General features: G+C 35.2%; 1 protein-coding gene across 6 annotated transcripts in view; it reads right to left on the bottom strand.

The window, feature by feature from the left end:
* Window positions 1-5,843: 5,843 nt before the first annotated feature.
* CYLC1 (cylicin 1) overlaps window positions 5,844-13,574 on the bottom strand; it is a 49,695-nt gene continuing 41,964 nt past the window's right edge. For 4 of the 6 annotated variants that reach the window (XM_054544783.1, XM_054544781.1, XM_054544782.1 and 1 more), the window contains one exon: window positions 11,605-11,983. In XM_054544783.1, the coding sequence (XP_054400758.1) occupies window positions 11,906-11,983 (78 nt within the window). In that variant the 3' untranslated portion in view covers window positions 11,605-11,905. Of the gene's footprint in view, window positions 5,993-11,604; window positions 11,984-13,574 lie in introns of those variants that run through there. The other 2 variants (XM_054544785.2, XM_054544784.2) reach the window with 1 other exon arrangement.

The raw sequence follows: 13,574 nt of genomic DNA, 5'->3' as shown, positions 1-13,574 counted from the left end.
GTGGGTGCCTGGAAACGACCTGCCCCTTGAGGGAAACTAGGCCTCGTTTGTATTTTGTGGTGTTAGTTAGGAAATTATTTATTTATTTACAAGACAAGGTTTTAACTTCACGCAGACAAGGTGGGAAATGCAGTCCCTATCCCTTCCAAAGCACAGAGCAAAGAAACGAGCGTGTTTAAATCGTAAGTCTACACGCTGGTGTTTAAGTCATTAAAAAGAAGATATTTGAAGAGAAAAAAAATCAATGTAGAAACATCAGTGGCGTTCCTACACGCAAACAAACATCCAAACTAAGAGCCAAATCAAGAATGCAGTCTAATTCACAATAGGCATAAAAAGAATAAAATACCTAGGAATACAACTGACCAGGTAGGGAAAGATCTGTAAAATGAGAATTACAAAATACAACTCAAAGAAATCAAATATTACACAAACAAATGGAGAAACTTTTCATATTCATGAATAAGAAGAATCAATATTGTTAAAATGTCCATACTGCCCAAAACCATTTACAGATTCAATGCTATTCCTATGAAAGTACCAATTACATTCTTCATAGAATTAAAAAAAATATTTTAAAATTCATGTGGAACCAAAAAACAGCTCAAGTAGCCAAGGGAATCCTAAACAAAAAGAACAAATCTGGAGGCATCATATTACCTGACTTCAAGCTATCATGCAAGGCTAAGTAACCAAAACAGCATGGTACTGGTATAAAAACAGAAGCATAGACCAATGAACAGAACTGAGAGTCCAGAAATAATCCTACACACCTACAATCATGTGATCTTTCTCAAAGTTGACGAGAACAAGCAGTGGGAAAAGGACTCCCTATTCAATAAATGGTTCTCAGATAACTGACTAGCCACATGCAGAAGATTGAAACTGAACTCCTTCCTACACCATATACAAAAATCAACTCAAGATGTATTAAAGATTTACATGTAAAATGTAAAAGTACAAAATTTCTGAAAGATAACCTAGTAAATGCAATTTTGAATATAGGAACTGTTAAAGATTTCACCGATGAAGATATCAAAGGCAATTGCAACAAAAACAGAAATTGACAGATATGACCTAATTAAGGAGCTTTTGCACAGCAAAAGACGCTGTCAACAGAGTAAACAGACAACCTACAGAACAGGAACAAATATTTGCAAACTATGCATCCAACAAAAGTCTAACATCCAGAATCTATAAGGAACTTAAATTTACGAGCAAAAACAAACAGCCCCATTAAAAAGTGGGCAAAAGACTTGAGCAGACATTTCTTTAAAGAAGACATACATGCGGCTGACAATAATATGAATAAATGCTCAATAGCACTAGTCATTAGAGTAATGCAAATTCAAACCACAAAGAGATATCATCTCACACCAGCCAGAATAGCCATTATTAAAAAGTCAATAAATAACAGATGCTGGCGAGGGTGCAGAGAAAAGGAATGGTTTTACACTACTTGGGGGGGCGGTGTAAATTTGTTCAGCCTTTGTGGAAAGTATTGCTGTGATTTCTCAAAGAACTCAAAACAGAACTACCTTTCAAATCAGCATTCCAATTATTGGGTATATACCCATAGGAATATAAATCATTCTACCATAAATACACATGCATGCCTATGTTAATCACAGCACTATTCACACTAGCAAAGATATGAAATAAAACTAAATGTCCATCAGCTGTAGACTGCGTATAAAACATGTGGTAATATACACCATGGAACACTACACAGCCATACAAAAGAAAGAGATCATGTTCTTTGCAGCAAGATGGTGGAGCTGGAGGCCATTATTATAAGTGAATTAAATGAAAGCAGAAAACTAAATCCTGCATGTTCTCACTTATAAGTGGGAGATAAACATCAAGTATATATGGACCCAAAGAAGGCAACAACAGGCATTGGGGACTACTTAAGAGTGGAGGGTGGGGGGAGAATGAGGACTGAAAAACTACCTATCAGACACTGTGCTCATTATTTGTTGATATGGTTTGGCTATGTCCCCACCCAAATCTCATCTTGAATTGTAGCTCCCATAATTCCCACATGTCATGAGAAGCACCTGGTTGGAGGTAATTGAATTATGGGGCAGGTCCTTCTCATACTGTTCTTGTGATAGTGAATAAGTCTCATGAGATCTGTTGGTTTTATATATTGGAGTTCCCCTGCACAAAGCTCTCTTACCTGCCACCACGTAAGACATGTCTTTGTTCTTCCTTCGTCTTTGGCCATTATTGTGAGGTTTCCCTAGCCATGTGAAACTGTGAGTCCATTAAACCTCTTTCCTTTATAAATTACCCAGTCTTGGATATGTCTTTATTAGCAATGTGAGAATAGACTAATACAGTAAATTGGTACCAGGAGTGTGATGCTGCTGTAAAGATACCCAAAAGTGGAATATGGTCACTCTGGGATCATGTGTGAGTAGGACTAGAGGGTATAAGTAAGCTTCATGAGCAGGTACCACAGACCTCCATATCGTCTATTGTGCTGGCTCCAGCATCCTTCTTCAGCTTGCACCTATGGCCATCCGAAGGAGGAAAAAAATGCCTGAGCTTGGTTTATAAATATTTTGGCTGAGTATGTGGGTTCTAGCTGAAAATGAACAGCACCTGCATTACAGCCAAACTCAGGGGTATCCTTGAGGAAGAATAGCATCTGACCAGGGTATTAAACTGTAAAGGAGGTACGGAAGTGGGCCCATGACCATGAAGTACACAGTCATGCTACATACTGCACCACTGAGAAGCAGCCAACTTCACAGAGAGCTTGAATGGCCTACTGAAGTCACAGTGATGAAGTATTAGCTCGGATGCAACACTCTGCAAGAAGGAGTGCTGTCCGTGAGATGCAGTATAAGAATTAAAACAGATATTTCTATATGGTGTTTTATCCTCAGTAGGAAAAACACATATGCCGAAAGGGATAGAATCAAGAGTGGCCCCACTTGCCACCACTCTCAAAATAACTCACTGGGAGTCCATGTGCTTCTTGTCACAGCAGCTCTGGGCTATACAGAGTTATAAGTCCTTATCCCAAAAGGGGGACATAAAGCTTTCCAAGAGACATACAAGAGTCCCATGGAAGGACAAGTTACAGCTGTTGCTAGGGATCTTTGGACTCCTTATACCTAGAAACCAGATGTTGAAAAGAATCACCATTTTGAGAAGGCTAATTTAATCTGATAAGCAGAGGGGAGGTGGAGTTGCTTTTTCCAATGTGGAAAGGAAAGGATATTGGTGGAAGCTACATGATCCATTTGAGCTTCTCTTTGAATCCCTTGCCCAATTTTAACTGTGAATGGAACCCGAGAAGGTTACAATTACTAAGGGTTCAGATCCTTCAGAAATGAAATTTCAGATTATAACACCAGGTAAGACACATAGGAGAATGAGAGGAATTTAAGATGAACAATGTAGGAGACCAGACCGGACCAATTGTGGCCCTAAGATCGACTGGAAGGATAAGGACTGTGGTTTTTCCTCTACCCTTCCTCTTTTAAGTTTTCCCTAAGGAGGAGAAGATCATAGAACTTTTGAGGAGTGAATATGGATAAAGAAATGGATTTGTGCTGTGATGGTTAAGGGAAGTTGCTGCTCAGATCTCACTTCAGGGGAGATTTTTCTGAGGAGTAGCGTCAGCTGACAGCCTCTGCTCATTTGGGATTCACCAGTATTCAAGCTGCAGCTACACTCCCACTGGACTTCTCCCAGACAATGATTAAGCACTGTGACAGCACTAAGGCCTGGCTATTTCTGCCCAACACAGATTCCTCTAAAGAGCAGTCTTTGCTCTGGGCTCCCCATTGGCCTGGCTGAGATTTTCCCTGAGCTGCAATACAGCTGAGGCTCTTTTGTTTCCTTTCTCCTTTCATAGATGCCAGCTTGCATGGCAGTCTACAGTCTCTTCTTACCTGCTTCGGCTCTCTCTCCTTTTACCTTTCACAAGTGTTTCACTGAATACGTCTTTTATACTTGTAATTATGTCTTTGCTTTTGATTCCTGGAGGATCCCTGATGTTCCAAGAGAGAAGACTGGGCAGCATTCAAGGTGTCGAGGGGAAGGGGTGGTGAAGAGTGTAGTTGCCATTTACCAAATGATTTAGAAATATTGTAGTATTTTATCAACCATTATGGCTCATTCAATGTGTACTGGCTGAATATTAGTATTAGGTCTAAACTTCATCTGTTTCTCTAACCTGTCATTTCTCCAAATACCACTCCTTTGTTATAGGTAACCACTTTTATTATTTTATTTTTTATCCTACCAGAGTCTCTTTATGCAAATATAGGCAAATGCAATTATATGTCAGCTCTTCCCTTCTTTTAAAAACACTATAAATAACATAGCATATCCTCTCTTTTGCATATTGATTTTTTTCACTTAAATTTATATTGAAGCTCTTTCTAGGTCACTACATAGAGAGCTTTCTTATTCTTTTTCACATTCACAAGGCATTCCATTGTGTTGAAGAACTGTCATACATTCAGCAAATCATTTATTGAGGGCTAATTGGATTGTTTCTAAACTTTTCTTATAACTTTTTAAAGTATATATCATATAGACATATGTAAAGTTATTAAATGGCTTAGAAAAATAACACCTCTTTAAGAATTGGATCTGAAATGTTGTCACTTCTGAGAGCAAACTGAAGTGAGATATACCTAATGTAAATGACGAGTTAATGGGTGCAGCACACCAATATGGCACATGTATACATATGTAACAAACCTGCACGTTGTGCACATGTACCCTAGAACTTAAAGTATAATAATAAAAAAAAGATTATAACCAAAAGGCACAAAGCAGACTGGGTGAAGTGAAGGAGGCCTCCATACTTATCTCTGTCTATTTCTCTCTCTCTTTCCTTCCATACCAGTATCCTGTTCTCAGGAAATAATGTGACAAGCATATTCACAGAAATATGTAAAATGATTGAGATATGTATGTTATTATCTCATGAACATTTGCAGTTTATCAGTAAATAAATAAATAAAATAAGGAGAAAAAGAAATAAAAGTAAATAAGTTTAGAATTCTATATGTGTATGTGTGTAGAGGAGGTAAGGTATTAAAGAAAAACATATTAACTGACACTCATTGAAGATGGTAAGCAGACTTTCTTCAAAGGGAAGCTATCATGATAGGTATAGGGACCATGGGAATGGGGTATTTCACTGGAGGAGAGAGATTGGGCTCAACTCTGAATATAGCATGAGCAAATAGGAATTTATAGTCAAAGAGCAGCGTGCTAGTCAGTGGATGGAAAATTACTGAGAGGTAACATCGGGGATAAGGGGGGATTCTGGCTATACTGACTTAACAGGATTCTAGGGTGATGAGAAATCACCTGGAAGATGGCGGATGATGAGAAACCTGATCATATATTGAAGGATCAGTTATTAAGGGTGTAAGACTCTTGCTAAACTGATTTAGCAGCTTTTTGCTAAAACGGATTTTACAAGGGAAATGCCTAGATAGGCCTAGGAGATGGTTCAGGAGCATGATGAAAGTTTGGTCAAACAAAAAATTTTTGTCAGGGGTTAATATCTATGTATAGTTCTCTATTTCTCTTAAGGGTGTGGAAGATCTGCTTCCTCCCGTTCATTCTCTACTTACTTTTATTTTGAATGCTAAGTAAAAGAGAAATTTAATGAAATATAGTAAGACTATTGAAGCGGAGTACATTTGAACTCAAACTCAGAAATAGTTTCCAGACTGAAGCTTGAGAACATGGGGTAAAATGCTAAATTATTTTGGTCTGAATAATTGAGACATTTGATAAATAATAAAAAAACATGTCTATAAATCACTTCTGTAAATTATATGCAAAAAAGCAACTCTTGATACTCATGGAAGACTTGTTTTTATTTCAGTTCCACAGAGGTAGAAATGCTCATTTGAGAGTAGGTGGTGCTTACTGTGGTAAGGCCATTCTGTGAAACCAAGTGCTCAGTTGTTCTTTAAAGCAGCTTATGAATCCATGGTGCTTCAGGCTGAGGAGCAAAGTAGAAAAATGCAAATAAAAAGAAAGCCTTTATTTGTCTATTAATCAAGACAACTATGGTGTGTAGGGATCACACGAAAGCACAGACTGTCATAGTTGAAAGGGAACTTGGATATCATTTTTATTATTTCTTATTAAAAACGCAGATCCCTGGTCTCCACCCCAGACCTACCAAGTCAAAATCTGTGAAGATATAGTCTAGCAATATGCACATTCAACAAGCTCCCTGAATAATCTTAATGGACACTGAAGAGTGAGAAGTACTGAATGGTAGTCCAACCATCAGTGTTTGTACAGGAGCCAAGGCCCAGCAATGTTACACCATTAGCCTAAACTTTCACAACTACATTAATGGATTAGAAGTTTTAAAAATATCTCATTGTGGTTTTGATTTGCATTTCCCTGATGGCCAGTGATGGTGAGCATTTTTTCATGTGTTTTTTGGCTGCATAAATGTCTTCCTTTGAGAAGTGTCTGTTCATATCCTTTGCCCACTTTTTGATGGGGTTGTTTGTTTTTTTCTTGTAAATTTGTTGGAGTTCATTGTAGATTCTGGATATTAGCCCTTTGTCAGATGAGCAGGTTGTGAAAATTTTCTCCCATTTTGTAGGTTGCCTGTTCACTCTGATGGTAGTTTCTTTTGCTGTGCAGAAGCTCTTGAGTTTAATTAGATCCCATTTGTCAATTTTGGCTTTTGTTGCCATTGCTCTTGGTGTTTTAGACATGAAGTCCTTGCCCATGCCTATGTCCTGAATGGTAATGCCTAGGTTTCCTTCTAGATACCATCTCACACCAGTTAGAATGGCAATCATTAAAAAGTCAGGAAACAACAGGTGCTGGAGAGGATGTGGAGAAATAGGAACACTTTTACACTGTTGGTGGGAATGTAAACTAGTTCAACCCTTGTGGAAGTCAGTGTGGCGATTCCTCAGGGATCTAGAACTAGAAATTCCATTTGACCCAGCCATCCCATTACTGGGTATATACCCAAAGGACTATAAATCATGCTGCTATAAAGACACATGCACACGTATGTTTATTGCGGCACTATTCACAATAGCAAAGACTTGGAACCAACCCAAATGTCCAACAATGATAGACTGGATTAAGAAAATGTGGCACATATACACCATGGAATACTATGTAGCCATAAAAAATGATGAGTTCATGTCCTTTGTAGGGACATGGATGAAATTGGAAATCATCATTCTCAGTAAACTATCGCAAGAACAAAAAACCAAACACCGCATATTCTCACTCAGTATCTCAAGATGCACTAAGAACTAATGGAAACATTTGGCAACAAATAGGAACCTCTACCAGTCTGGCATAAAATAGCATATTTATATTTTATGTTAAAAAAGAAAAAGAGGCCTATTATCTAAAAAAAAAAAAAAAAAAAAGAAGTTTTAAAAATAAAAATATAATGTAAAAAATGAAAATACATTTAAAATATCTTGTACTCACCCCAAATTCCACCACATTAACAAAATTATTTTCAGATTTGCATATTAATGCATACTCTTTATCCACAAACATGAAGATTTCTGTTTAGTTGCCATCCCATAGTATTTTTTCTTGCTTATTTCTCTTAGCCTTATAGTACAAACTTTTCCCTCTAATTTCCTAGGCTCCATCATTATTATTTCAATGAATACATACTAATCTGTTTCAGATCTTACTAACCCCCCTCTAATTTTATACATTATGCAAATATATTATATACATTAATTTATAAGCATACATAATTTTATATATTATACATTTATACCAAAGTTTTTTGCTTATAGACAGTATTGCAATCATGTTCTTTATGCATAGAGTTTGTTTTTTCTTTTTATTTTCTTCTGAAAATTTTTTATTATATTTATAGGAGTGGGATTATTGAGTCAAATATTATTTTACCATTTATGACTCTTCCTACATATTCCTGTATAGGCCCAGAGGAAGGTTAAGCTGGTTTATATTGGTCCCCTTCTGAAGTCAGCAGTGAATAAATGTACTGCTGTCACTGAAGCTTCAACAGTTGTAAGATATATCTTATATATACAATACATATAAAAATTGTATTTTATGTATTGATATAGTCAATATATATAAGATTTATATATATATATAATAGTTGCATTACTAGGTGCAAAATGATCTCTTGGGGTTGTTCTGATTACTAACCATGGTCAATATATTTTTATGATTTTGCCTCATATTTATTTCCTCCTGTATAAATTATCTATTTCTATTTCTTGATTTTTTTATTATACGGATCTTGTTTTCATTCTCAGAAATATGTATTATCATAACACTCTTGATTCACAGTTCAGTCTTTTTTTCTATATCATTATGTATCCCAAATAATTGAAAGAAAACATTGGCTTGTTTTATCCCTAAATATATGTGGAATAACTTCTACCTGTATATTGTGATTTGGGAGAGGCACTAGAAATGTCACATTCTAGAGCATTTCACATTACCCCAAATTCAAACATTTAAAGTTCATTCATTTAGATTTTGAGTTTAAGATCTTTAGAGGCCTCGATTAAACCATAGTTATTATGGAAAGTGTAACCAAAATTAAACTTAATACCTTAGTGAGGAATTAGATTGATAGCTCAGAGAATGGTAGTAGGTAGCAGAATTTTTTCCATATAGGAAAGTGTTTGGGTAACGTCTAGAAAATAAGACATTTTCTAAGAAAGACAGAGTTTGTTCCCCTTCCTGTGTCCATGTGTTCTCATTGAGTGCAGCACACCAGCATGGCACATGTATACATATGTAACTTACCTGCACGTTGTGCACAGGTACCATAGAGTCTAAAGTATAATAATAATAAAGAAAAAAAAAGACAGAGTTTGGAATTAGAAATTATATTGACAGTCAGAGGTCAACAAGAAGACACCAAATCTCACAGCTGGTGATGAAGGAGTTTCTATGCTTGGGCACAGCAAAGTAGCAACACAGTAACACAGTAAAAAATAGGAAAAAAATTATTTGCAAAGAATGCAATTTAAAAATGCAGCAAAAAGTTATCATATCATAGAACAAACCAGAACTTCCTCCCACCTATTTTATAATTTAGTATTTGTTTTTTATTTTATTTTATTTTATTTTTTATTTCCATATGTTATTGGGGAACAGGTGGTGTTTGGTTACATGAGTTATTTAGTGGTTATTTGTGAGACTATAAACATTCCATAAGACAACATTGGAAATACCCTTCTAGACATTGGGCTTAGGCAAGGATTTATGACCAAGATCCCAAAAGCAAACGAAATAAAAACAAAGACAAATAGCTGGGACTTAATTAAACTACAGAGCTTTTGCATGGCAAAAGGAACAGTTAGCAGAGTAAACAAACAACCCACAGAGTGAGATTCTTCATAATCTATATATCTGACAAAGGAACAATATCCAGAATCTACACCAAATTCAAACAAATCAACAAGGAAAAAACCAAACAATCTCATCAAAAAGTGGGCTAAGAACATGAATAACATTTCTCTAAAAAAAACTTATTGTGAAGAGGCATCACAATATTCTCTGCTGCTTTTATTTCCCTTAGCCTGTCATCATGCTTATCATGCCACTTGCCAACTCTTTCTCCCACCATCCACTTTGACTGGCTTCTAGGCTGTAAACTGTTTTCTCCTTCAGTTAGTTTCACCCTTAGGCATCATGCTATAATACTGCATCTCATAATATAATTTCACAGACTGGTTCTGCTTTTAATTAGTTGGTAATTTTTGAATATAAACTTCTCCATTGTCTCTGTCAAAATCTTGCTTATCTTTTATAACCAAGCTGAAATATTACTTCAGCTTTGTGGTATGAATAAATAATTTAAGAACTGAACATACTTAATTTTGATATTACCTAGCTCCAGCTGTGTTTATACAACTGCCGAGAAATTCTTTCATTCATTTTTTGGTAGTCTTCTAACAAATGCCACATTCACTTTTTCAACAAATATTGAGTGTCCACTTTCTTGGGAATTTCAAATACATTAGTAAACAAATTAAAGAGCTTTGTCATCATGCAGCTTACTTTTTAGCAGAAGATAGATAGAATGTACAATCATAATAATAACTGAGCAAATTACACAGATGAGAAAAGAATGTAAAGCTTCTTGGTTTTGTATAAATTTAGAGTGTTCCTATTTTCAGAGAAGGTTACTTTATTTAGAGAGGACAACTAAAACAAAAGCTGCTAGAATTTTTATTCCCCAGATGAAAACTTTAACTTCCTTGAAAGAAATAGACATGCATTTTATATCTTCACTGATCTGAACAGTGCCTGACACAGAATATTTGCTCAAGGAATATTTATTGACAGATGAAACATAGATATAAAGATTGATAATTCTCCTAAATATGACAAAATTCCAAATATAAACTTTTAACTTATTGCCAAACTTTTAAGTTAATCAGTCAACAAATAGTTGTTAATCATCTTCTACATGCAGAATGATACTCTGAGTGTTACAGTAGTTAGAAAGAATTAGAACACAGTATTAATATCAACCCAACAAATAGAGAGCAATGTAAGTGTTACAGTGTTTTGAGGGAAAGTTGAGCTTTGAAGAAGACAACTGGAGAAGAAGGAGAAACCAATTGCAAGAAAAAAGAGGAGTAATATAAATGAAGGCATAAGGCAGTAATAGTAGTAATAAAGTCTTACATTTGTATAATGATTTGTCATTTATAAAACCCTTTCACACCTTTTTTTTAATATTTGAACCTAAGAACAATTTGTTACAATGAGTAGATTAGGTACTATATTTCTCATTTGCAAATGACTTTACCAGAATAACAGAAAAGGCCCCAATGGTGGATTAAATTTAAATTAAAAATGAAATTAAAAAATTTCATTTTTTTCTGATCTCTTGGAGCTTAGAAAGTGTTTGAATATAGGAGATAATAGACAAGATTTAGGATGAGAAAATAGTCTAGGGATATACAGTTTGAAATGTCTACAAATAAGTGAAAATTTAAGCCATAGTAGTAGATTAATGCTCCCAGAGTATATAGAGAAGAGTTGAGGTCTAATAACTGAGCCATAGAAAACAACTTTGAGTTGTATGTAGGAAGAGGAAGAAGTGCAAGAATTGAAGATAGGGAAACAGTAGTAGAAGAGGAAAAAGAAAAGTAGTAGCAAGAAAGAAAACCACAATAGTAGAAACTCAGGGAAGTTAAGGGAAGAGACATAATTTTTATAAAGGCAAGAGATTACAAGTTAATGTAGGTACAGACAAGACCATAATATTCAGTGAAAGGTCATTGCAGGGAACTATTAAAAGAGCACTTTTTAAAAAAGAACTAAAGAAAAGGTACAGAAATGAAGAACAGAAGAGAAAAGTAGGGAAAAAGGGTAGGAAAAAGGTTACAAATATCATATTTAATGTTATAAAGGTAATTGGCAAGTATATTAAAAACGAGTATAGGACCCAATTAGAGAGAAGAAGAGAGGATGATGTACACAACCTATATCTTTCTGTTATGGAAGAAAACCAATGGAAAATGTGTAAAATTGAAAAGTAGTCATATAAATATATTTTTCAGAGATATGGAAATAACCAGCAGAGGAAATAAAAACAGAAACGTATTAGTAGGCACTTATATCTTTCTGTCTGTCTGGGGCATTCAGTTACACTGGTACTTGACTGTAACTTTATCAAATACAGTGGGATGGCTTCAAATTAAAACAACTCCAGTATTCTTTTTAATAGATAAAATCAGGTGGCCAGGCGCGGTGGCTCACGCCTGTAATCCCAGCACTTTGGGAGGCTGAGGTGGGCAGATCACGAAGTCAGGAGATCGAAACCATCCTGGCTAACACGGTGAAATCCTGTCTCTACTAAAAATACAAAAAATTAGCTGGGCATGGTGGTGGGCACCTATAGTCCCAGCTACATGGGAGGCTGAGGCAGGAGAGTCGCTTGAAACTGGGAGGTGGAGGTTGCAGGGAGCCAAGACCGCACGAGACTCTGTCTCAAAAAAAAAAAAAAAAAAAAAAAAAAAAAAAAAAAAAAAATCAGGTAATGACAGTTTCATAAATAAATGACCTCCACAGTCATGATTATATATTGTACAAAGATCTCTAAAATGTTTCAAAAACGTTTAGAAATCAGTGGTACCCAATAATTCATGAATCCTCCTAAGAATAATTTCTTGTGGTAATAATTTCCGTTCAATGTTACCACTATTTTTTTGTGCTCTAGTGTGTCAGTCACTTCTACTATCTGGTTAGCCTCATATTCTATCCATAGTCCATCACTGTTATGGGCAGACATATGACCTATATCCTTCAGGCAGGCACAACTAAGAAATGACAAATTCATCCCACTATGCTAGCCATACAATTTGAAATTACAGCTCACCTAGTTCAATTTCTCATTTTAGAGATGAGAAATCAGGCCCAGAATAAGAGAGGGATTTACTTGCTTTATTTTATTATGAAGCAACATGTGTCCCAGAAAAAAAAAAACAAAAAGTATAAAGTGAACCAAGTTCGACAGTTCTTATGTGTTTTACTTCAATTTGCGTTTTGACTGATTTCACCTGAAATAAGTACTTCCTTGAAGTGCTTTCCAGTTTAATACAAAACAACGACAACAACACCCACTTTCCTTGAATAGGAACAGTGAATCAACTTGCAGTCTCCTTAGTTTGGGTTTTCTGATTATTTAGTCTGTCTTCTTTTGACTCCTAATTAACTATAGAAATTGAAAGATAAGCTTTTTAATCAATTGCCCAGTATTGAGCATAATGTCATGTAACCTCTGCATGCTCAGAAAATGATAATTCCTCCTGGAAAATGAAATATGCTATCAATTAATTAATTTTATTGAGGAGAGGGTGGCAGTTAAAAATATTGATTGGTTTGTTTGTTGAATTAAACATGTTCTAATACATTGGTTTCTTTTACATTGTGCTCATATAACCTGGATGAAATTAAAAGCCACATGCATTGTTATTTGAGGGATGTTGATAGGAGTGGTGCTCCCTGAATATGCATAATAAAATAGCAGATAATATACTAAACATCTTACATGTTTCATTTTCCTATAGGGAAGGTCTTATTAATATCCCATTTTATACTTGAGAAAAAATAATATTTCAAGTGATTAAGAAAGATACTTTTGGGGAAAAGTATCCTGCTAGTAAGTGATAGAGCAAGGATTTAAATCCAAACTATTTGACTCCAAAGCTGTATGCAGTAGCCACTAGATTATACAACTTGCATGGGACTTTTGATTTTTCAAATAACATATTTAATTCTTTTGGGAAAGACATTAGGACATCTCCTTTGTTAACTCATTTCAGTACAATAAAACCTTGAGTGTCACAATGCTCAATTTGGACATCGATGACAGTTTATTATTTACTAAGGACTAGTTTTTGTTTGTTTTAGTCCCTGTTAAAAACTACTCTGTGGAGAAGATAATTTTCACTAATATGGACAGCCAAGAAACAACCAAATAAATTATAGATGTATTTGACTATGTAAAAATTTAGCATTTGTGCACAGCAAAATACACTGCAAAATAATTAATAGACATGAAAGTTAGGGAAAAT

This window comes from Pongo abelii, chromosome X (assembly GCF_028885655.2).
Source record: "Pongo abelii isolate AG06213 chromosome X, NHGRI_mPonAbe1-v2.0_pri, whole genome shotgun sequence".
Classification (NCBI taxonomy): domain Eukaryota; kingdom Metazoa; phylum Chordata; class Mammalia; order Primates; family Hominidae; genus Pongo; species Pongo abelii.
Note: the sequence above shows the minus strand (reverse complement) of the source record. Positions and strands in the feature narration are given on the sequence as shown.